Source organism: Abramis brama (assembly GCF_963993115.1).
Source record: "Abramis brama genome assembly, chromosome: 9".
NCBI lineage: Eukaryota > Metazoa > Chordata > Actinopteri > Cypriniformes > Leuciscidae > Abramis > Abramis brama.
In genome coordinates, this window is record NC_139971.1 from 34,408,543 (window position 1) to 34,430,865 (window position 22,323).

The window sequence follows — 22,323 nt, forward strand, 5'->3', positions numbered from 1 at the left end:
TGTGGAGGAGTCACGACATCTATGAGCTTTATTTGTGGACTGCATAATCCTTTGGATGAGGATTTTTATATAAAGCATAACATGCTTGTGTTAATGACAAACAATCCAAGCCAACCAAAACCCAAGATACGCCAAACTAGCGCTAGCTTGAAATAATAGCACACAAACTAAAGCAATGTTTGCAACATTTTGCACTTTAATATTTGTTTTCTTCAAAAACAAACAACTAATTTCTTACACATTTGTACACTATGTATACAAGAAATCCAAAAAAAAAAAAAAAATTAATCGCATAAAGAAAGGATACATGTAGAAAAGTATTAAAAGTTTTTGGATGTCTCAACAAAATGAGAGTAGCTGCTTTTTGTTACCTTGAATGTTAATTTTGGATGCTCAAGAACTACCAGACATGATCAAATAGGCGTAGCTGAGAAGCAAACAGGCCGGAAGGAGACAGTTACACACACACACACACACACTGCATACAGGGCCAGTATAACCATTCCATGTTTTTGCAGAACACACCGTGCATTCCTTTGTAATGGAAACTACAGGGACCTGCAAAATAAGTAGCCAAACTTGGAAGATTTTCCCATTTATTATTCTGCAATATGCTTGCATGAAATGTCTAATTCTCATTTAATAGTCAATTGATATATGTTTATACCTGGAAGACCATCTCGGCACTCAAAACTTGAAAACAAACTGCAATCGTTCCCAGCACACAAAGCAAAAATTATTAATGGGCAAACACAAGAGAATGATATTACTTTAAATGAAGAATGCATTTTAGGACATTTATTTTAATGGCGCACATTTGAAACGTAAAAAAAGAAAGAAAGAAAGAAAGAAAAGCCAATATATGAATCACACTTCCAGCAGAAAGAGAGGGAGGGAAAAGAAAAAAAAGAAAAATCACCAGTTTGAGACTGACACTTTGGTGTTGTCTGAATAAGCCAACTTGATCTACAATGACACCGTCCCACCTGTGTCTATCCCGGAACCCCACCCCAGTACCCCTGAAGAGAGGGTCTCAGTGCTTCAGTGATAGCCACGGTGTGTCCACACACACACACAATGCATGAACAAAGTGTACACAAATGCAACATCACAGTACAAAGGTTACATCACATTCCCTGCAAACTATATCATGACTCAAACGGGCCCTTTGGAAATCCATCCCGGGTGCAAACGTGTGATTATTTTACACTAAATTAATTTAAAGCAGTGTGGAGATAACAGTGGCTTCTGACTACTAGTTCTGCGGTGTGCAAAAAAAAACAAAAAACGGATCATGTGGGAAATGCCTAACCCTGTTTGTCAATGGCTCAGTCAGAACACTTAACAGATGTCAAGAAAGCAGCTCAACGAGGCCCATCGGTTCAATTTAATCTACGTGGATGATGGGCGGACAGAGAAAAGAAGAACCTCGAGCTGGGGTCAGGAACGAAGAATTAACTTCAGAGAGACAAAAAGAAAAAATATAAAAGGTTATATGAGTGAATGTCACTCAGTTTGGCTCTCAGAAATTATTCATATAACTCTTAAAATCATACGATCCTAAATCTACCTAGGAGAAGAATAACAGCAAAGGAGGCAGAGCAGAGGAAACCACTGTTCTGTTCGAAAAATTTGAACTCTTGGAAAAAGCAGCGAACATTAAACTACCCCCATTTCCTCCGACTGTAAAGCCAAGAAGCTCCCACAAAACTTGTAGTCGGCAGAAGCGCACCACCTTGGCATGATCTGCTGGATTTGGCAGAATATAGCCCTGCTCCGTCCCTGAGGAGCAAAAAGGAGGAGCGGAGGGAGACACACGGGCTCCCCATTTACGTCAAGCATTTGTCAAGTCCAAACCTCTTCAGAGGGGCGATCCAAGATAGGAAAGACACTCAATCTACACAGCAAATATACATTTTTTTTTTTTTTTTATATTTGTAAAGATAAATATCTTTTAAAAATGATGCAAACACATGCCACTCTTACTCTTTAACTTCCATGCATATGCATTATTTACAAATTGAAAAATACCGATTTTTGTCTTTTGTTTTTTTTGGTGTTTTTTTGTGTCCTATTCCACTAACGTCTGTGTGCCAAAAATGTCGTCTCCTTACAATCAACCAATCAACATTCAGCAAACCCAAACACGGATCTCGCCAGACATGGTCAGAATTAAAGCCATTTTGAAAACAAAGTCCATTTTCAACACGCAAAAAGATTATATAAAATAAAGTCAAACGGAACACGTCCACGAACATAACCGATAAGGAGGAAAAAGACTTCCGAGGGCAAGAGCGTTTCGTTGGATTTCTCAGGTCTTGCGCTTCACGCTGCTAACAATACTGTTGAACATGTAATATTTGTATTTTTAATATTCTCTAACTTTTTCAATTAAATAGAATTTACTCTTATGCTTTTCATGGAACAAAAATCTGGAAAGATTCTGCAACGCAGGGCGGTTTGCCAGGGAGGAGGCAGCAGAGCTCTTGTCGTTGCATCGGCGCTCTAGTGGGTGGAGTTTCTCTCAGAGAGTCTGTGGTGCGGTGTGGAGGTGTAGCCTCAATCCTCGATGTACTCCCACAGGTCCTTGTCGTAGCCTTCATGAACGTGTTGCAGCAGCACTCTCCGTCTGCTCTCACAGTATCTGCAGACAGGAGCATCAAAACGTGGATTGTTATAAAGGTCAAGCACGGCAAAACAACAAGGCCGGAGAGCCAAAAAGTTGCCTTAGATCAGTGGTTTGCAAACTGGGGTCTAGGGAGGTAGACGGTCTGTGGAAAATTTGAGTTAATGTTTTTTTTTCTAAATGCATTTTTAGGGATGTCAAAGTTAACTTAAGTATTGCATTTAAAAATAAATTTAACAAATATTTAATACTAAAAATATGGAGAGCGGAGCATTTGAGTCGGTGACAGTAACGCCAGTGGAGAACAGTGTCTGGATCTAAAAGCCTTGTATATCCGTCGCTGCGAGTTACTGAAACCACACATGAAAACCTGCAAAACGCGGTAGACGCATTTGTGCAGCTCTCTTGCAGTGTATGACGTGATATATATATATATATTAGATGGGTTTATCATAAGTGAAACGTTTGAGTTTGCCCTATACAGTGTGTTAGCCTCTCAATTTCTTACTCTCATGACGCGTAGCAACACAGCTAAAAGTATTCTTAAAGGTGGGGTATGTGATTCTCTTTTTTGTCCATTTTTTCAAAGTCACTTGAAATCCTATTCCTAACCCCCTTACAGCCACTGAGTTAGAAGCACTGAAATGAAAATTAAGCAATTTAATCATCTGTGGAACGGGCAGGACTCGAAAAACTCCAGCCAATCATTTCCAAGACCACCTAGAATCATTGGACAGTAAGTGCGTCAATCAAACGGTCGTACCATACCCCCCTCCCCCCATCCCACTCCCTCCACATGAATGGGTGGAGTCAGGGCCAGCGTTGGAGGAAAGAAGGTAGGACCATTTGAGTTGTGTATTTTCAAAATCTGCCGGCCATTTTGCAAATCCCATACCCCACCTTTAATATGTTGGACCTTTTCTTGAAAGTAGCCTACATTTACCTGTTGACACATGGCTTCACAAGTGGCTTCACAAGTGGCTTCACAAGTGGCTTCACCCGTAAGAGCTGTGAACGTGATGTTTGAGTTGAGGGAGGCACAACACGCAAAAAGGCCGTTTGCAAAGTATGCAGTATTTTTGTATTTCCGCTAGGTGTCACAAATGCCAATTATAAATAAAATAAGTGAAATTTAATTATAATAAATATAGGTATAATAAATAAAAATACAATTATTCTTTAAAAACAAGTTGAAATAATGCAATGACTTTAAAGTAATTTTACTAGTTCCTAGTTCCTTTACTATTTTACTAGTTCCGCTTCCGCATGTTTTCAACCCGCCCATAGGGGGTGTGATCTCACGATAAAATGGCGTCTTTTCAGTTTCGAGTCAACTAGTAGCCTAGTTGTATCATTTCTTCCGATACTGCCCTCTAACCGGTAGTCGTAGCTTGGGAGTGGCCTCATAGGGCAGCTAAGCAAGTGCATTCTGGGAGTTGTTGTCTTTCATCCACATGAGCCAAAAATACATTTTCTGGCTTTTCTCAGTCTAGAAGGCACCAACTTCTAAAATAATTTCACATTTCTATTACATAAATGACCAAATTTAAATACAAATTCATCTTTCCAGCGGTGAAATATCCCTTTAACAAACGCATATACTATTGATTAACAACCTCGGATAGTGACAGTAGGTCAACTTACAGTAGGTTTGTCTTTAACGGTTTATTTGTTTTCGTAAAAAAAAAAAAAAAATATATATATATATATATATATATATATATATATATATATATATATATATATATATATATATATATATATATATATATATATATATATATATATATATATATATATATTAGTCTATTTAGTTTTGGATCAAATACAATTTGAATTTCGTTGAACGAGATCTGGCAGCAACAGCACATTTTTTGTCTTGGGCGAGTGATTTGTGGACAGCTTTCCCTGATCATGAACTCCCCCATATGCCAGCAAACCAATGAGAACGCAGGACAATGATGACGATACATAACAACAGAGCGTAGGCATCAAAGCTGTTGTGGATCCGCTTATCCGAAGACCTCTGTAACTGGTAGATTTGAAGAAAATTACAGTGTTTGGCAAACAAATAATGACAGACAGTTACATACGCAATACCAAAATTGTATCATGTAAGCTTTATGGTACACTTTATGGTATTAATTTATATTAATTTACAGTATTGGTATTAATTAGCGAGTCCACGAATGGCTTGGTATGCAGAGCATTCGCAGCTTATATTGCCTGCACGCCCCTGATATATTTTAATATATAAATAAATATAATTTTTATTTCTTTTTTTACCTATATTTATCTTGTACTTTCTGCTTAATGTCCTGCAGAGAATCTTGGGAAATGTCTCGTTCCAGATATCCAGACAGAACCTCTGTGGCATTCTCCAGATCTGCCTGGTTATTCTGGGTGCAAACACACAAACCATCAAACATTTAAAATGACAGATTTTCCATTTTTTTGACAACACAATTCAATGAATCACATTACAAATGACCATCTCCAGTTTACCTCGAAGATGATAGACTGGTTGTTCTTCTTGAGGTAGAATGCAAAGACGTAGGTGAACATGAGCGTGGAGCGGCACTGGCACAGCACGTCCACGGCCTTCTTCAGAAACTGCACCTCGATCCACGACATGTTGTGCTGCTGCATCTCCTCCATCTTCTGTTTGACCTGGGCGTACAGCTTGTGCTCGAAGCGCAGGCTCTGCATGTGGTTCATGTAGCGGTTGCAGTAGAACAGGTACCTCTGCAGGGCTGCTCTGGAACGCTGCGCAACACAGATCAAACACGGGATTAGAAAAACGTTTAAGATTAAGAACAAAATTTGCTTATTCAAACACCAGCACAAAAGGACTGACATTATTTACCTCTTGAGCATCCCGCGCTGCCTTGGCATCATCCTCGTTGTAGCGATTACAGTTATACCTATGGGTAAAAAAACAAAAAAAACACACATTCCAAGAATTAGTTCTATTAGCCAATAATGTTTTGCACATCAGTAAAGAAATGTAAATTTCAACAAAATCTGTTTATGAAACATTAAACTCTGATTTTCAGTGGTTGTCAGCTGAATGAGTCACTTTTCCTAAGTGATGTTTGCAAGTGATTTGTAAACGGATGACTGCATGGAACAAGGAGGAGGGGAAAGCTCGTCTTTGAGGTCTCAGGTTTAAGATGGACCTACTGATCCCAGACATGCATATGTAAACATTGCCTTGGGAAAAGGTAGAATAGTAGATTGAAAGTTGTACTTTTTAGTGTTGACTTTTTGTTTAAATCTTGAGACAAGAATTCCATAACATTAAAAAGCAAACATGATGAAAGACCTTTGCAGTGGAACTTTTTTTTGGAATCCGGTTACTTTCACCAGTGCATAGTGAAACATGGAAAACGCGGAGTGGAGCGTTTACAGAACACTTTGAATTAAAGTCACTCCACTCTTCTCATATGCTCTCATTGGGGCATTGCATTCACAAGCTAAGAAGATAACTGCGCAAAGTACTGAAGTCCAGTGAAGATGAATGAGAAATTACTGCAATATATCACAGCTTTGAATCACAATGCACAAACTTTTGTCCTTGAAGCCCCCTCCTTGCATATAAGAAAACCTATGGAAAAAGTGGAAGGAGAAGAGCACACGTACGCACAATGAAGAGCAACTACAGTTATTGCCGATTGGTTAGGAGTTATTTTATAAAGAGGCTTGAGTTACACACACCTTGTAGATGCTGAGCTTCGCCATACCTTAATTCACATGATTAAAATGTGATCGGCAAGTTGAGATACTACGCATCGAATCAATAAAAGCGATTATTGGCTGTTTGCGATCAGTAGCCGATTGTTTGGAGCATTAAAAGAAACATAAGGGTTATGCATCCATATTTGACCATAAAGCATATAAGTTTCAGGTTGGGAACAACTGCAATCCTTGCGGATAAATACTAACAGTCCAGAAGGTATGAATATTGTGATGTCTTTACAACCTTAAAAAATCATCACAATAAATTCTATATTTCTAAAAAATATATATATATCTGAACCTACCATGCAGAGCCATGTGGCTCCCAGGGCCCCAGGCAAACCCAGCAGAATTCTGCTTTGCAGTTCTGGTTTCGGCACACCATGTGGTTGCAGCCACCATCTTTCTCTATGGTGACGTGGCATTTCGGACATTCCTGCAACACAACAGCAAGATGGCTGTTATTCATCTGGGGCATCAGATGCCACAGAGAAAAATTCACCTATTCAGTCTAACCACTGACCTTTGTATTTGCTGCGATCCAGTTTGATGTCTCACTGTCATCGTCACATTTTTTAATCCATTTCCTTAACCACTGGTAACGAGAGGTAAAATAACATCAGAGGACATACAAGAATCAAAAGTGAGGTATTCATGACACAGAATATTACATAAAAACATGTACAAGAGCAGGGAGTTGCGGCAGTGCATATGAAGGGTTAAATGTTCTCTCTCAATGGAAGATGATTGTAATCCCCATATGAGAAGCACAAGGGACTAGAAGATTCCTTTGTTTTTGCCAAGACTACCCCCACAATAACAAGACAAGTCTCTGAAGAGCCTCTTAATGCTGAGAGTAGGAGAGGTGGCAGTCTGCTAGCTTTCTTTGTTCGGATAGAAAAACTTGCCATACCAAATCAACACTTTCTACACAGTAAATGTGCATTACTTCATTCAGTGCTGTCCTTTCAGAATGGAAAAGGGTATTTTCATTACTTTCAGTCTATTAAAGGTAGGGTAGGCAATGTTTTTCATAAACCGTTGTTGTTATACTGGTTGGAACACTCTTCACATCCTGATAGCAATCAATAATAGAAGTGGTCTAAATAATAAGAAATGTGCATATATCTTCTGTGGAAGTCTCAAGACCAAAACATTTTCGTCCAATCACTGCAATGTTCAAACATTTTTGCAATCAATTCAGCCCGAATGCACTAATAGGATGTACTACCTGCCTGTCAACCCATGTATTTGCATACCTCCGCGCACCCTGCTCGCGCAAACATCACACGCCATCAGCGTGTTCCATGAGGCCAAGCAGAGTTGTAGACAGACAGTCACAGAGCGCCGCAAACAAACAACAGCCACCTTTTACAGTTCCTGCTAAACTAAAACAATGAGCGTATGTGCTCGCGCTATAACTACCCTAATTAAGAGCTGGCAACCTGTGATGTTCCACTCTGTGCGGTTCACATCCAGATTCATATTTGTGCATTTCTATGGCAACACTATCAACGCTAAATAAATCTGTAGCAGTCAGGTGGGTACAAGCCACGTTACGTTCATTGTTATTGTAATGTTATGTGTATTGTGGCATGAGGTAATTTAACGCAGTCTCTCGTGACGCTTCGGATACACTGCTCTGGCTGTGCGCGTTCATGTGTTTTGGAGGAGGCTTGGCGTTGGAGACACTCCAAGGAGGGGGTGGGATCTTATGATTTCAGAGCTAGCTTGCTATTGCTAGCCTCTCCGAAATTACCAGCCCTACCTTTAATGGCAATGGAACTGTGCATTCTACTAATAAAAAAATATCTACTCATTTTGCCTCAGAATTTAGACACAGTGGGTGTTTTGCACATACATTTTTTACACATCAATGCAAAAAATAAATAAATCAGTGTATTTATAGAAAAATATGATCCAGGTTTTTCTGCCAGAAATAACAGTAACTGCTAAACTGTTAAAAACACAGAAGCCATTGTTGACAATAAAAAAAACTTCAAAAAACGTACATGACACAAATCCATGACTCGATATATTTATATATAAACACTGATAGCATTGTTGTGCAATTCTAGTTGATCTTAAAGGGGGTAGTTCACAGAGGAAAGAAATTCATACAGGTTTGGAACAGCGTGAGGCTGAGTAAATGATGACAGAATTTTCATTGTTGGGTGAACAAACCCTTTAAGGATTTTTAAAAAAAGAGTCCTCAACATACCTTACACTTCACTGGATCGTGCCAATTTTCCCCACAGTTGAAGCTGCAAATGAATTGAGAGCACATAAGCATTCTCTGATCTAGCACAAACATAACAAAAACAAATTCTCTTTTAAAAGTGTGAGTGTATACATGTATGCACATTTTCTAATGGCTCTAATGACTCTTTGCTTGGTAAAATTAACAGGTAGCTTTGATGGCTGGATAAGATTACCAGTGCCATCCTGAGTTCTAGTGTCACTGGCTTGATCAGGTCTGCCCTGAGCTGTTGGAAGCCCTAAACCTGACCTGAGGCCACGTACTAAAAGTATTTGATCTCATTATCAGTTCAGTGTCTTACCAAAACTGCCGACCACATTTGCACCGTACAGGTTTGGCATCTGGGTACTGTACTTTGACAACGTGATGACAGTCAGGTGCTGGACACCATTTTAACAGTCGGTTACACTGCAGATAAAGAGACCAGAATAAGCCAGATTTACAAATCACAAGTGAAGCAACTTAATGCTTCCATATATGATGATTCGTGTTATCCAGCATTATTTGAGAAAAGTCTTGTTTCAATAAAAGCAAAGAAACCTGACCTTTAGTACAAATTGATTTGCTTACATTTGATGACCAAGAAATCTTAAAATAATCTTAAACATTTCTTCACCGTATTTTAAATTAGCCAAAATCTTAAAGCTTTTATTTAGTTTTTTTTTTTTTTAAATCCCAGATTAATAGAATGGAATGGAATCCCACCTCTACAAAACTATTGGTTATTAAATGCTGGTACTTCAACTTCACTTTCGAATCTGTAATCAGTCGCCTGTTGAAAGAATTGAGACATATTTAGATCAGACAAAAACAGACATGCATGCTTCTACATAATATATTTATTACCCACCAGAGGCCACAAAGAGCATATAAAAAGGATCAGACCCTGTACCTGTGTCTTAAAAGCAGCAGGGAGATCATATGTAGGTTAAGACAACTGTGCGGATCCAAAATAATCTAACTGAATCGACAGGAGGTGCTGTGTTGTGACTCACACTTCCAGCAAGACAGGGTAACAGAGTGTCCTACTTCTGAATAAACTATCAGCTCATCTAGGGTAGCCATAATATACTTCAGAACACACCATTAAGAAGAATTAATCTTATGAGGCTTTTATATATCATGAGCAATGGTGACATGAGACAAAGGGAGAGGAGACTGACTACTCTTAGAAAAATACATTGGAGGAATTTTAGATGTGATTCTCAAAATAATTATAATACTGAGATTAAGATATTACTATTATTGAAACAACTGCTACATAAAAAAATGTTTGGAGGATGTTAACACGATGGCCACAGAGAGGGGGGTAAAAAAAAAAAAAAAATACTGATTTATTTCTCAAACACTTACATGACTGTGTTGTCATCCACCAGAATATCACAGCTATGAGCAGGACAAGAAATGGTCTAGAATGGAAACAAGCAAGCTTTTGTTACAATAGGTCAGAGAAACAGAAAAAATGTCAGTTGCCACAGAAAAAAAAACTGCTATGGCCAGTGTGAATAGCTTAACAGCTAAAAACACAACCGCTGCAGTATTTACATCAGCCTGTCAGAGTGATAGGCTGCTTTCTCATGTGTATTTGTCTAAGAACGAGTGCTCTCAGAAGAGAGACAGCATCTAATAATAATGCATCAACTGTCAAGTGCACTTCTTGGTCAAAATGCTATAAATATAGTCTGTCACATTTACATGAGACAAACAGTCAATGTCAAAACATTTGGTTTGTGCATTAGACCTTGCAGTGTAAATGCAACTGCCAGTTATGTATATAATATTAAGCAAGCAATATCTACATATGAAATGTGTGTGTGTGGGGGGGGGGAATCACTGCTCTTCATTTTACTTTACTTAAAGCAGTGTTTACTTAATTGAGAAGTACTTGATGGCTACACTGCAGTTCAAAAGTTTGGGATTAGTACGATTTAAAAAAAATGTTTTTCATTTTATTCAGCGAAGATTCATAAAATTGATTAAAACTGACAGTAAAGACATTTATAACATTATACAAATATTCAAGCAAATGCTGTTCTTTTGAAGTATCTATTCTTCGATTAGCATCTAATCCTGCAAAAATGTATTATGGTTTTCATAAAAATATTAAGCAGCACAACTGTTTTCAACATTGATATTAATAAGAAATGTTTCATGAGCACCAAATATTACTGTTTAAACTGTTTTAACTTTTTGATGAAATATCCACATGTATTTATGCATCCACAATGAGACTTCTTTCAAAAACTTTTTTAAAAATCCTACCGACCCGAGACTTTTGAACTGTAGTGTATATTATTCATCTTCAAATGTTTAAATAAAGGTGTTCATATTAGTTTTGCTGTGGCATTAAGAGCCATGAAAATCCACTGGTATTGGTATGAACTACTGACATTTTGGTATAACAACAACCCAATCAAAAGGCTATGTGTACTGAGAGCTGGAATATGTACCTGTCCCATTCCTTCCTCTATGATTTTGGTGGTTAAGTAATCGCCCCAGCACTGCATGCAGAACTTGTGCCCACATTCCAGACCAGTGAAGTACTGCAAAAGAACAGCCAACACCAAATCCACATTTAAAATCAGAAGTTACAAATTAATAACACAAGTTCTGAGAACAGTGTAAATGTTTAAATACAATTTCATTAGGGCTGGGTTAAATATATACATTTCTCGATTTTAATCGATTCTCATTTTGATGAATATCGATTATTAAATCCCAAGGATCAATCTTTCAGTCAATGCTGTTTTCGGTTGATGAATGAACAAAACATTGAAGCATGTCTCCCATCCAAAATATCACAATAAGCTTAAGTTACTTTTGATATGAAACAAAGTCTCTGCTTTCAAATTCTGTCAATTTTATTACGAAATTCAAATAAATGACGTTTTTGCACTCTTTAATGTGGCGCGACAGATTGCTGTTGGTGCATCAGTTTAAGCAGCACGTGAACTGATCATCTCTTTACTACTAGTTAAAGCACAAAATAAACATGAATGAACATCAGAAGGTATGTTGAAAGATATAGAACGGCTTACTGAAACGTATCATGTCTGATGTAATCAATCAATCAGTGTTTTAACAGCGTAAAAACATCAATAACACAGCTGGTACACAATATTTCAGGTAACTTTACATTTACCTCAGAATTGCCAATCAGTGACCATAAACTCGTTGGTTCGCTAGAAAAATAAACTCAACTATCTCGAAATTCATTAAAATAAATATTTTGATAGATATATGAACTATATTGCATATCATTGTATTTTTACTTAACCTATTTATTTGAATAAATCTGTCATGTTTTTTACTGGCCACCATTTAAATGTTTTCAAAAAACAAATAGAAACAATTATCATAAACATATTATTATTATAAAAACTTCCTATTGTAATTTAAATGCAAATAGCCTATACAAATTTTAACCTTAAATATTATATTAATGAACCAACTGGGGTTCCCTGTATAGTTTACAACATTAGTTGAGAGATATATTTTTTCCTCTAGTAATTTGTACCCGAAACGTACCCCAATTATTGAATCGAAATTGGAACTGGACCAAAACGCGAGCTTGTGAATCGAAATAAAACTGAAACGTGAAATTTTTGTCAATACCCAGCCCTAAATTTCATGACATGAAATAGCCTAAGAACTGAATGTCTTTCTTCTTTTGGATCTTGCAGACTGAATAAGGAACTATAATATACAGAAATACAAATGTCAAGTATAGCCTACTGCAAAACATTAAACCTAAAAAAAGCAATGAAAAAAAAATCTAGCAAACAGCTATCCAGTGTTGCGTGCCCATGAAATACAATGAGCCTTGTTCTCTTCAACAGATCGATAAAACCAACAACACTGTTGTTTTGGCTCAGATAGTGATCTTATGAAGCAGTTCTGAACAGGTGACAAGAGTCAGCCATAGTGATTATCTACTGCTCCAACAAAGTATCCCTTTGTCATGCGTTTTATAGTCTCATGTAAGGGTGGGCGATAAGACCAAATTCTTATTTCATGATATGAGAAATTGTATTTCATGATAATGATACATATTACAATATAGTGTAATACAATATTAAAAATTAGAAAAAGAAGCAAATTACAAACAACAGGACAAATACAATAACAAAAATATGATTTAGCCTTAACAAATTACATTTTTCAGGTACATTAGGTTTATTTAACATGTGGCAAACTAGATTTAAAAAGTAATTGTACAAAGAAAGTTCATAAAACATTTCAGAAACTGTCAAGGATAATATACACAAAAAAGCCATTGATTGTGGTCCTCTTAGTTAATACTAGTTAGAATTAGTACAGAAATTGAATCAAATGTAAAAATGTAATATTGCTTAGTAGGCACTGTTTTAATTACATCTAAATGTATTCTTATTAAAGCTGGAAAAAAATGTTATTTAGTCAAGAGCAGTAAGTTATTTTCTCTTTTGTTTGATTTACATCTGCTGTCACTTTAAGACCAAAGCACGGATCCAATTTACTGATACACATCTGATTTACACCCAACCATTTACTTTACTGGCTGCGTTTACATGAATACTCCACACAATGGGCATTTTGACATAATCACGTGTGTATTGACCATTCAAGCACTACTCAACATCGAGCACGACCCAAATTCACGATCGCCTTCTGAGAGACAGAGGCAGCTTTCTGTGCGCACACTTTGGCAGGGTGCCAGTCAGCACGAGCAGGATATAGTCTTTTTAACATCAAGCACGTCCCGCTCTTTATATTCTCATTCATGCATTTCATCACTCTGAAGTGTAAATAATAGTGCTATATATTTACATATAACGATATACACGTTATAGCAAAATCTCTAAGGATAGACATTTTATACCGTGGTAACCAGGGTTTGAAATTAACAACCGCCAACCTGCCAAATGCGGGTAAAAATCAACTGAAAAAAATCAAAAATCAACCATTTCTACATTTTTTATGTTAATTATGTTCATGTTTTTAAGATGTGACATAGTTAATCTGGTTAATTTCTTCTCTTTTTGGCTAGTAGAAGTTCTGAATAGCAGGTAACTTAAAAATTTAGAAGCTACATTGGCCGGTGAGTGAAAAAGTTAATTTCAAACTCTGGTGGTAATGATATATATCGTCATACCGCCCAGCTCTAGTCTCAGACCCCCTGGTAGTAAATGCCTGGTTCTCTCTCTTGGGACAGCAGACAACGCAGGCAAGAACAAATCAGCTTAATATTTGTGGTAGGACTGACGCAAGCAGAGTATTGCTTACAACAACATCACAAGTACTTTAACAACACTGTGCAGACGGCACTAATGGTATTTAGGGAACATCTCTTGGGAACAGAGTGGTGGTCAGCTTTATGAAGCAACACATAAACACTGAAATCTGAATTAGACATTGGGTTAAATTAATCATCCTAATAAACTGATATACTGCATACACCCGGAATCAGATTAAGCTCAGTTAAGCAGAACTCTCAACATCAAACTGATGATAGTTACATTTGCCAGATGAAGTTAGCTGTATCATGTGACCACCAACTGACCCTTTACTTCGAGCTGACAAGCAGTGAGAAAGGAACTTTCACCGGTTGCTATTCCAGTTAAATAGTTCAGTCACAATTCAAAGCAATAAATAGAACAGTTTCCAAATCCCTGATGCTTAATCCAGAGTTTTATTTCAGACAGTCACATGACAAAGCTGATCAAAACAATACATGCATGCCACAATTAATCTATCCTTTCACTGACATACACACAACATTTCTCAAGGTTCCCTGCAAATCCAAAGACCCGCCTGTTCCTCTCCTCAGCTGCTTTGTATACAATTTGAGTAATCCAGTGAAGAGATTACTGACGAAAAGAGCTCATTAGAAATCCTTCCTGACGGCTGAGACACTGCAGTGTGTAGCACAGAGTGGCAAACACGAAAACACAAGATATCTCCAAATAATACTGCATACCACCTTAACATACCCCACAATGCAACAGCATCCAATCCATGTGGTACACAATCTGTTCACACTGCTAAGCGATTCAACAGATCCACTGAAATAAACAGCCACAGATGGAATCTTCATACGTTGCATTTTATCAAATGATTTTGAGAGGAAATCTATAGAATTCTGTAGAATGGATTTAAATATAGCAAATACACAACTGTGCAAAAGTTTGGGGTCCAATTTTTTTTTTTTTTTATGAAAGTATTTAATACTTTTATTTAGCAAAGACACATTAAATTGATCAAAAGTGACAGTAAAGAGACTATTACAAAAAAAGAATCTATTTCAAATAAATACTGTTCTTTTGAACTTTCAATTTTCAACTAATAGTAATGAGAAAATAATATCCGTTAAAATTATATCAAAAAGACGTGTATAATTTTATTATATTAATTATCAATAAGAAATGTTTCTTAAGCACCAAATTAGCATAATAGACTGTGATACTGAAGACTGGAGGAATGATGCTGAAAATTTAGCTTTGCCATTATATTAATAAATTACATTTTAAAATATATTAAAACAGAAAACTATTTAAATTGTACAAATATTTCACCATTTTTTTCTAATGTATTTTTGATCAAATAAATGCAGCCTTGGTGAGTATAAGAGACTTCTTTCAAACATATAAAAAAAAACAATCTTTCCAAAACCAAACTTTTGAACAGTAGTGTATATTAAATGGAGCTGAGAGTACCACACTTTTTTTTATTGACTATAATTATTAAATCAAATTAGCCAAACTGTCTAACAAAGAACATTCCAGGGATGGCAGTTGCATTTCCAGTGAGTCTGCTAATAAAATATCAGCACAGCAGTCGTAGAAATAGATTAATCAGAGGCAACGAAAGCGACTGCACTGAGGGCACTGACCGAGTTAGGATAGTTGAGATAGCAGATCTGACATGGCATGTCCTGTGCCGACGATCTTGTGTTCATGAGGCGTGTCCGAGACTTCTTGCTGGGGTTTATAACATGACACTCTGAGAACAGCTTGTCCAGGTTACCATCAAAGTACCTGCAAAGAGATAAACGTTACATTATTCTCAAACTTTGCTGGTTCAGTATTGAATAGAGACAGGTGTTAGCTGACTAATAATCTGGTGGGAGGGAATGGACCACAGAGAACAATTACCTTTCCATCAGCTTTTCTTTGTCCCAGTTGAAATGACTAAGTAATATTCTAGTGATTGTAGCAGGATTCTGTAACAAGAGACAAAGGCATAAATCATTTTATATACAGCAAGTGTGTGTCTGTGTGTACTAGACAGATATATACTAAAGTTTATATAAAGTATATAGTTTTACTTTCAGATCAGTTATACTTTTAACTGCCATACTGACACAGAAGACAAAAATATTAATAAACTAGCCTACACATTGAGTTAACGGTCACAAACACCTAATTTTCTGCTTAAATCATTGCTAAATTAATAATTTGTCAGGAAAACAACTGATATTGATTATTGCCATTATTATTACTTGACAAAATACTAATTAAAGCCCAAATAATTGCTAGTTATTTGAATGTCTTATATATGTAATGTGTAAATATGTCACTACTAATGTCAATCACAGTGCTGATTACCTACACCAGGGTTCACCAATCTCGGTCCTGGAGGGCCGCTGTCCCTCCAACCAGCTCCAACACACCTGTTTGAAAGTTTCTAGTATGCCTAGTGAGACCTTGATTAGCTGGTTCAGGTGTGTTTAATTGGGGTTGGAGCTAAACTCTGCAGGACAGCGGCCCTCCAGGACCGAGATTGGTGAACCCTGGCCTACACAATGCTACAACAAATACTAACCCCTTGTAGGGGGGGAATGACACGTCCACTATATGCACTGGATTTAATCCAGTACGTCATCGCGATACAGTCTGCGAGGACATCTTGGGGTTTGTGGCATGAAGGACAATGCTTCAAAGAGCAGCAGTGACATGTTTTTTTAATTTTTTTATTAAGACAACAGAGTGCATTCTTGCTTGTCAGGGAGACAAAGCATGTACCACAATACTCCAAAAAGTTTATCAAAGTGCATATTGGCAGGCAGTGCAGAGGGATACGAGGAGACATAACCAGCATAACCTTCTGAATTTCACAACCTTCTGAATTTCACAACCACCCCAATTTGACATTCCTGAACTAAACCAGGGTCTTCATTGGGTTCAGTTGAAAATGTCAGGCATGTTGAGAAAGCTTGCACTGCACTGGGACAAACAGACAGATTAAACTCCAACACAGAAATGGGTGTACTCACTGTAATAGATATATTATAAAGTGAGGCACAGCATCACTCAGCTCACTTCAACTTATCACAATAACAGCATGCACACATAAAAAGGCGTTTGCTGACTGCCTAGAAGGTGCCAATCTGACAAATAAACGCAAAATCTGTGAATTAACCAGCATAAACTAAACTAAACAATCAAACTGTTGTTAGCAGAGTGAAATGTCGAGCTTCACGAGACTCTAAACAGCCTGTGGCTATGACTCCGCAGCAGAAAGCAAACATTAATCATGACTCAAATTCACTTTGATGAGCTATTTTTGAGATGTTTAATCAAACATAACCAGCCATGATGAAGCATCGGTTCCGCCATGTTGTTGTCGGGAGCAACTAACGTTATAAGACTAGGTAACTCACACATGCTAACGCGACCTAGCCCATATCCCAGCTAAACAGATGATGAAGAGGACACCTTCTTCATCGGACTATCAACAACCAGCCCTGAAGACATATGAAACATATGAAGACATCGCGATATAGCGTTTTTAATGCACTTAAACTGGGGCTGTTTGCTCGTGGTTAGCTTACTAAGCTAGTGTGACCAGGAACAAGGGGACTCAAATAAAATGGAGAGATTATTTACAATATCATTATTTTACTTTATGTGACTTGGTTTGTGATAAGTTCTGACGCAAACGTTTTGGCAATAGAAATGTACTTTTGTTTAAATTAAGCACATTGAAGGGAGACATGTCAGCATGATTTTATATGCAGGTGAACTAGAAGCTAGTTAAGCATCTTATGTCATTACTGGATGAGCTAAGGACAGGGTTGACGCAAACATGCTCCTTCATAACCATATATGTATCAACACTGTCTTTTCATTCACTTTGGTTTTAAGGACAACTGGTGGCTTTTTCACGTCTCGTGTGTTGCCAACGGCGGGACAAAGTTTCCCAGAACGTTGTAAAAATGTTCCCTTTTGTTATAACGGGTATTCCAGGGCGATCTGAGCCCAGGGGGTGCCCTGAAAACACTTACCTGGATGACCTCGTTGACCTCCCTTATACACTCCACCATATGCTGCAGGATCTGTTCGGCAGTGAGAACTTCAAAGCGGTAGTCTTCCTCATCCTGCCCGGGCCCGAGGCCGCTGCCCCCGGTCTCCCCGCAGTCGTCTCGCTCTCCGCCGGCCACAACGGGATCAACCAACTCCACCTCGCCGAGCTCCAGGGTGTCGTCCGCGGTCTCATCTTCGCCGCTGTCTTCGCTGCATTCCTCTTCCTCGTCGTCGAATTCGTAATTGTAACCCTCGTCTGAGTCCATGACTGGGTTGCGTTTAGTGTAGCGACACGCCAAGCGAGATAAGTTCGATGTGTATTATTTGGCAGACAGAGCAAAAACAAAACGAGAATACTTCTTTAGCTGCTAGCACTCCAGTTTTTCCAGCAGCAGAGAAAACAACAACAGAGGAGCGACGCTGCTGCTGCTGGCCCAACAAAGAGACGCAGCGTCACGGGCCGACGCCGAGTGACGTCATGCGCGTGACACAAAACAAGGAACGTTTTTCGGCAGCTGCGTTAAAATGTTGATTTGCGATCATATAATGAATTTGAAACTACACCAAAATATAAAACTAAAATAAGTGTTTTTGTAGATTTTACATTATTTACAGAAACAGTTCTTCATTTGTTTAATCGTTGTTTCTATTGAATATTGTTCCAGAAGAAATTGAATATATTCTATATATACTTCACAATTGGGATGTGTGGTACGGATTAGTCTATCTAATGTGGTATTTGATTTGATTTGATTTTAAATATGACATTTTGCATTGAAAATAAATATATAGTAGGCATACAACTAATAATTATATTCGGTAAACATCAGATACATACATTTTAGAAATGTGAATCTAATAATTGCATTGCAGGGTGGCTTTGCCTTTGTATAAAGTGTTGTTGTGGAATTGCATTGTCTCCTTTGTTTTACTTGTTTTGTTGTCCTGTACGTTTTTACATTTACATCTTCAATAAATAAAAAAAATTGTTTAAAAAAAAAAAGGATAGATTTTTGTTCAGTGTGTCGAAATAAGACAAAATGGCTATATTTTATGATGCCGATTATATGGCATGATAGCATCTAAATAAGCATGATTTATTGTCCCTCCACAATAAGTAGGTCATTATTAAAATTATTTGACCTATTTTCTGAGTGCTGCCTCTTGCTTATGATCTTGTCCATTTCGTTCAACTTTAAACGCGTATCACCTGACTTACCAAAAGCTCATTACTTAGAAAAGGCCAAACGCAACATCTAAAAGCCTGTGTAATGGTCCGGAAATAGCATACCTTATTTTTCTGGTGTTGGGTTGTCCTGTGACTCAAATAGGCGGAACTAAATGAAAGGAAAGTTGTTTCTACCGGAAACATTTCGAACAAGTACGCGTTCTCCCGTTGCCGTGGCAGCAGCGATTCAGGAAGAACGTTAGGGCGATTTATGATGGATTCTCAAGAGACAGGTGATTAATTGGTTTAAAATATTCATAAACGTGCGAATTGAAAATATTCGACTGTATCTCCAGTTTGATTGTGCACTGGCGTCTTTAAAGCTTCAGTGCGTCAGCCACGCACCTGCTCTACAACCAGCTAGCTTATTGAAATCTGTCAGACTAGTTTCATGATCGCGACTGTTCGCTGGATATTTAAAATTCTAGCTGTGTTTTTTTTAAACGTTATTTACACTTCTTTATCTCAACTTTCTTTGAAACCCTAAAGATCTGCTGAGTGGCACCGAGAACATAGTTGACATGCAGAATTTGGAAGAAGAGGACTTTGCTGTTTCAAAGTGAGTTATAAAGATTGTTTTCTGTGAAAATGCAAGTAGCTTTATCAAATTTACACATCCATAATATTTTGTCTCTCCAGATCATCCGATGCTGATGCAGAATTTGACATGGTAATTGGGAACATCGAGGACATTATTATGGGTATTCATCTATTATTTTATTAAATCATTTATGGCCATAACTTTAAATCATTAATATAATCTAGTAGAATTCATCTTTAACAAGGGTGATTCTTACATATTTGTCAAGAACAAATATGTCCCAGTCAATTTATGTGAAAAATGTGCTTAATATAATTCTTTTTTTTTTTAAATGTCATTTCTTTTCCCTCCTTTTTTATTCTGTTTTTTGGGTGAAATATGACCTAGTTATCATGAAATTCCCCAAGTTGTAACTAACACATTTTCTCCACAGAGGATGAATTCCAATATCTTCAGCAGTCTTTCATGGAGAAATATTACCTTGAGTTTGATGAGTCTGAGGAGAATAAGCTCAGCTATACACCTATATTTAATGAATATGTACGTGATACTTTGAGTTTTTATATCACACATTTGTGACCCTTCTTGAGATGGAAATATTAAACTGTCATTTATGAATTTTTTGCGATTTCAGATTGAAATTCTAGAAAAGCATCTGGAACAGCAGTTGGTAGAGCGAATTCCTGGATTCAACATGGATTCCTTCACCCATTCACTTAAGTATGGGAAATTCACCAGCTGTTCTAAACCCGAGTATAATCCTCAGGCTTAACAGTGACTGTCAATACATGTATGTGTACAGTACCAGTCAAAAGTTTGGATTGTTTATTTTATATATATATATAAAAACCATACAGTTTGGAGCAACCCAGTCTAAGTCAGATGGGGGTTTCAGTCTTTTAGATGCCATGTGCCCCTAAATATGATAATGTAATGTGAGGGACCCCCATCCTAAAATCTAAAGGGCAGCTATATATTTTCAAGTATAAAGACCCAGTTTGTACTATCAAAAATTAATTACAAATATATGTAAAATAATATTTAGTAATAATATTACTTTACATCATTACTTTTTCCTATTCACAATAGTACTGGACAGATAGATGTATTATTATTTTTTTATTCTTTATTATTTTTTTAATACATTATTATGTATTTACTTTGTTGTATCTTATTTTATATATATATATATATTACACTGTTTTTGCGCCCCCCTGGACCCCCGTTTAAAAAAAACCTGGTCTAAAATGTCTTATTGTAATACACATAATTTACCACTAGATGGAGGTGTTTACATTGAAAATGATTCCTTAATGGTGACTTTAATTGTTGATTTGTAATCCTTCTCTTTTTTTCCAATTAGACAGCACAAAGATGAAGTGTCAGGTGACATACTTGACATGCTGCTCACTTTCACTGACTTTATGGCCTTTAAAGAGATGTTCATTGATTACAGAGCAGTAAGTAAAAAATCTGTTCTTTTCTTAAAACTTCAAAATATAGGATTTATAATGTAAAATAATGTGTATTCAGATTCTTCTACAGTTTAGAGAAAAGTTGTTCTGCTTAGTTCACTTTGGCCTACTTTTCTACTACTATGAACAAAAGCTATAAATGTGCCAGTAGTCTGTGGCAGAAACTCATTTTCCCAATCTTCTTTTTATAGGAAAAGGAGGGTAGAGGATTGGACCTTAGTACTGGACTAGTAGTGAAGTCATTAAATTCTGCTTCAGCTTCACCTCTGACCTTGGCCTCACAATCGAGCTGAACCATTGAAAATAGGGATTTCATGGAAAAGAACTTAATCAGCAATTATTTCTCCCCTTTAAAAAGATGAATATCCATTGAAAATTCCTTTCTGACTCCTCCCAAAACAAACACTCATTGTTAAACTAAACTGACAGAAGGCAATCTTTGTTTAATTTAGGTTAATGTTTAAACATAAAATTCAGGTTAACCATCAGCTCATTTAGTGAGACTCTTCTAACAGTATTCCCATGATCTGTCACTAAATCCACTCGGTCTGGATTAGTTCATATCTTGTTTTGGCCTACAGTGCAGCAAAACACTATCTCCGTTTCTGACCAAGGTGATGTAGAAAGTTTTAACGAGCCTCAACATCTCAAAGCTGCCATTGCATACTTTAACGCAATAACCCCTCCATTTTATATATCATTAGATACCAAAATGATTCCTTTCACTTGACAATCAAAAAGGGCTTTTCATTAAAAAAGTATTATACAATGTGCCTGATATGACAACAGTTCTGAAAACCCCTTCTTAACATTCACAAGGCTTGAAGTTTCCCCAGGTGAAATATTACATTGTTAAAAAAAAATATGTTTATACAATTACCAGAAACAATGCAAATAATCTCATACAGTTTTCCATGCTTTTTAATGTGATGTTGAGTCCATGTTTTGGATTTTTCCTATATTGTGAAAGTGAGCTTTTTAAAATAAGTTTTGTTAATGTATACAGTGCAAATTTCTGCTTTTTTGCTCCCTTCTTTACATAGAATGTGTTGTTCCTAGTAGATGAATGTTGCGCAATTGTGTATATTTGTTTATTATTTGTATATATAGAAATATTTGAACCTGTGTAATGAAGAAATAAATACAATTTTTCTTTAATCATATTTTATCA

The 22,323-nt window shown here is 36.9% G+C and overlaps 2 protein-coding genes across 3 annotated transcripts; one reads left to right on the forward strand and one right to left on the reverse strand.

The window, feature by feature from the left end:
* Window positions 1-176: 176 nt before the first annotated feature.
* On the reverse strand, window positions 177-18,390 carry arih1 (ariadne ubiquitin-conjugating enzyme E2 binding protein homolog 1). 2 transcript variants are annotated; one of them, XM_084123590.1, is made up of 14 exons: window positions 17,890-18,390; window positions 15,758-15,825; window positions 15,496-15,640; window positions 11,075-11,167; window positions 9,978-10,033; window positions 9,330-9,396; window positions 8,926-9,032; window positions 8,586-8,628; window positions 6,888-6,959; window positions 6,670-6,800; window positions 5,493-5,550; window positions 5,132-5,392; window positions 4,913-5,025; window positions 177-2,644 (listed from the first exon to the last, which is right to left on the reverse strand). In XM_084123590.1, the coding sequence occupies exons 1-14, from the start codon at window positions 18,172-18,174 to the stop codon at window positions 2,560-2,562; spliced, it is 1,584 nt and encodes a 527-aa protein (XP_083979716.1). In that variant the 5' UTR covers window positions 18,175-18,390; the 3' UTR covers window positions 177-2,559. The 2 variants fall into 2 exon arrangements, with proteins under 2 accessions (XP_083979716.1, XP_083979715.1); XM_084123589.1 differs by having other exon boundaries at window positions 5,484-5,550.
* Window positions 18,391-19,242: 852 nt separating this feature from the next.
* arl2bp (ADP-ribosylation factor-like 2 binding protein) lies at window positions 19,243-22,310 on the forward strand. The gene is made up of 7 exons (XM_084123591.1): window positions 19,243-19,369; window positions 19,626-19,695; window positions 19,776-19,837; window positions 20,111-20,217; window positions 20,312-20,397; window positions 21,041-21,137; window positions 21,344-22,310. The coding sequence occupies exons 1-7, from the start codon at window positions 19,348-19,350 to the stop codon at window positions 21,443-21,445; spliced, it is 546 nt and encodes a 181-aa protein (XP_083979717.1). The 5' UTR covers window positions 19,243-19,347; the 3' UTR covers window positions 21,446-22,310.
* Window positions 22,311-22,323: the final 13 nt, after the last annotated feature.

Excerpts from the sequence above, each read along its gene's own strand:
- arih1 (XM_084123589.1), bottom strand. The coding sequence starts at position 18,174 with ATGGACTCAGACGAGGGTTACAATTACGAATTCGACGACGAGGAAGAG. Across the intron at positions 15,826-17,889 it reads AGGTCAACGAGGTCATCCAG|AATCCTGCTACAATCACTAG; the intron begins GTAAGTGTTTTC and ends CTCTTGTTACAG. Across the intron at positions 9,033-9,329 it reads TAACCAATAGTTTTGTAGAG|TGTAACCGACTGTTAAAATG; the intron begins GTGGGATTCCAT and ends CTTTATCTGCAG.
- arl2bp (XM_084123591.1), top strand. The coding sequence starts at position 19,348 with ATGATGGATTCTCAAGAGACAG. Across the intron at positions 19,696-19,775 it reads GAGGACTTTGCTGTTTCAAA|ATCATCCGATGCTGATGCAG; the intron begins GTGAGTTATAAA and ends TTGTCTCTCCAG. Across the intron at positions 20,398-21,040 it reads TCCTTCACCCATTCACTTAA|ACAGCACAAAGATGAAGTGT; the intron begins GTATGGGAAATT and ends TTTTCCAATTAG.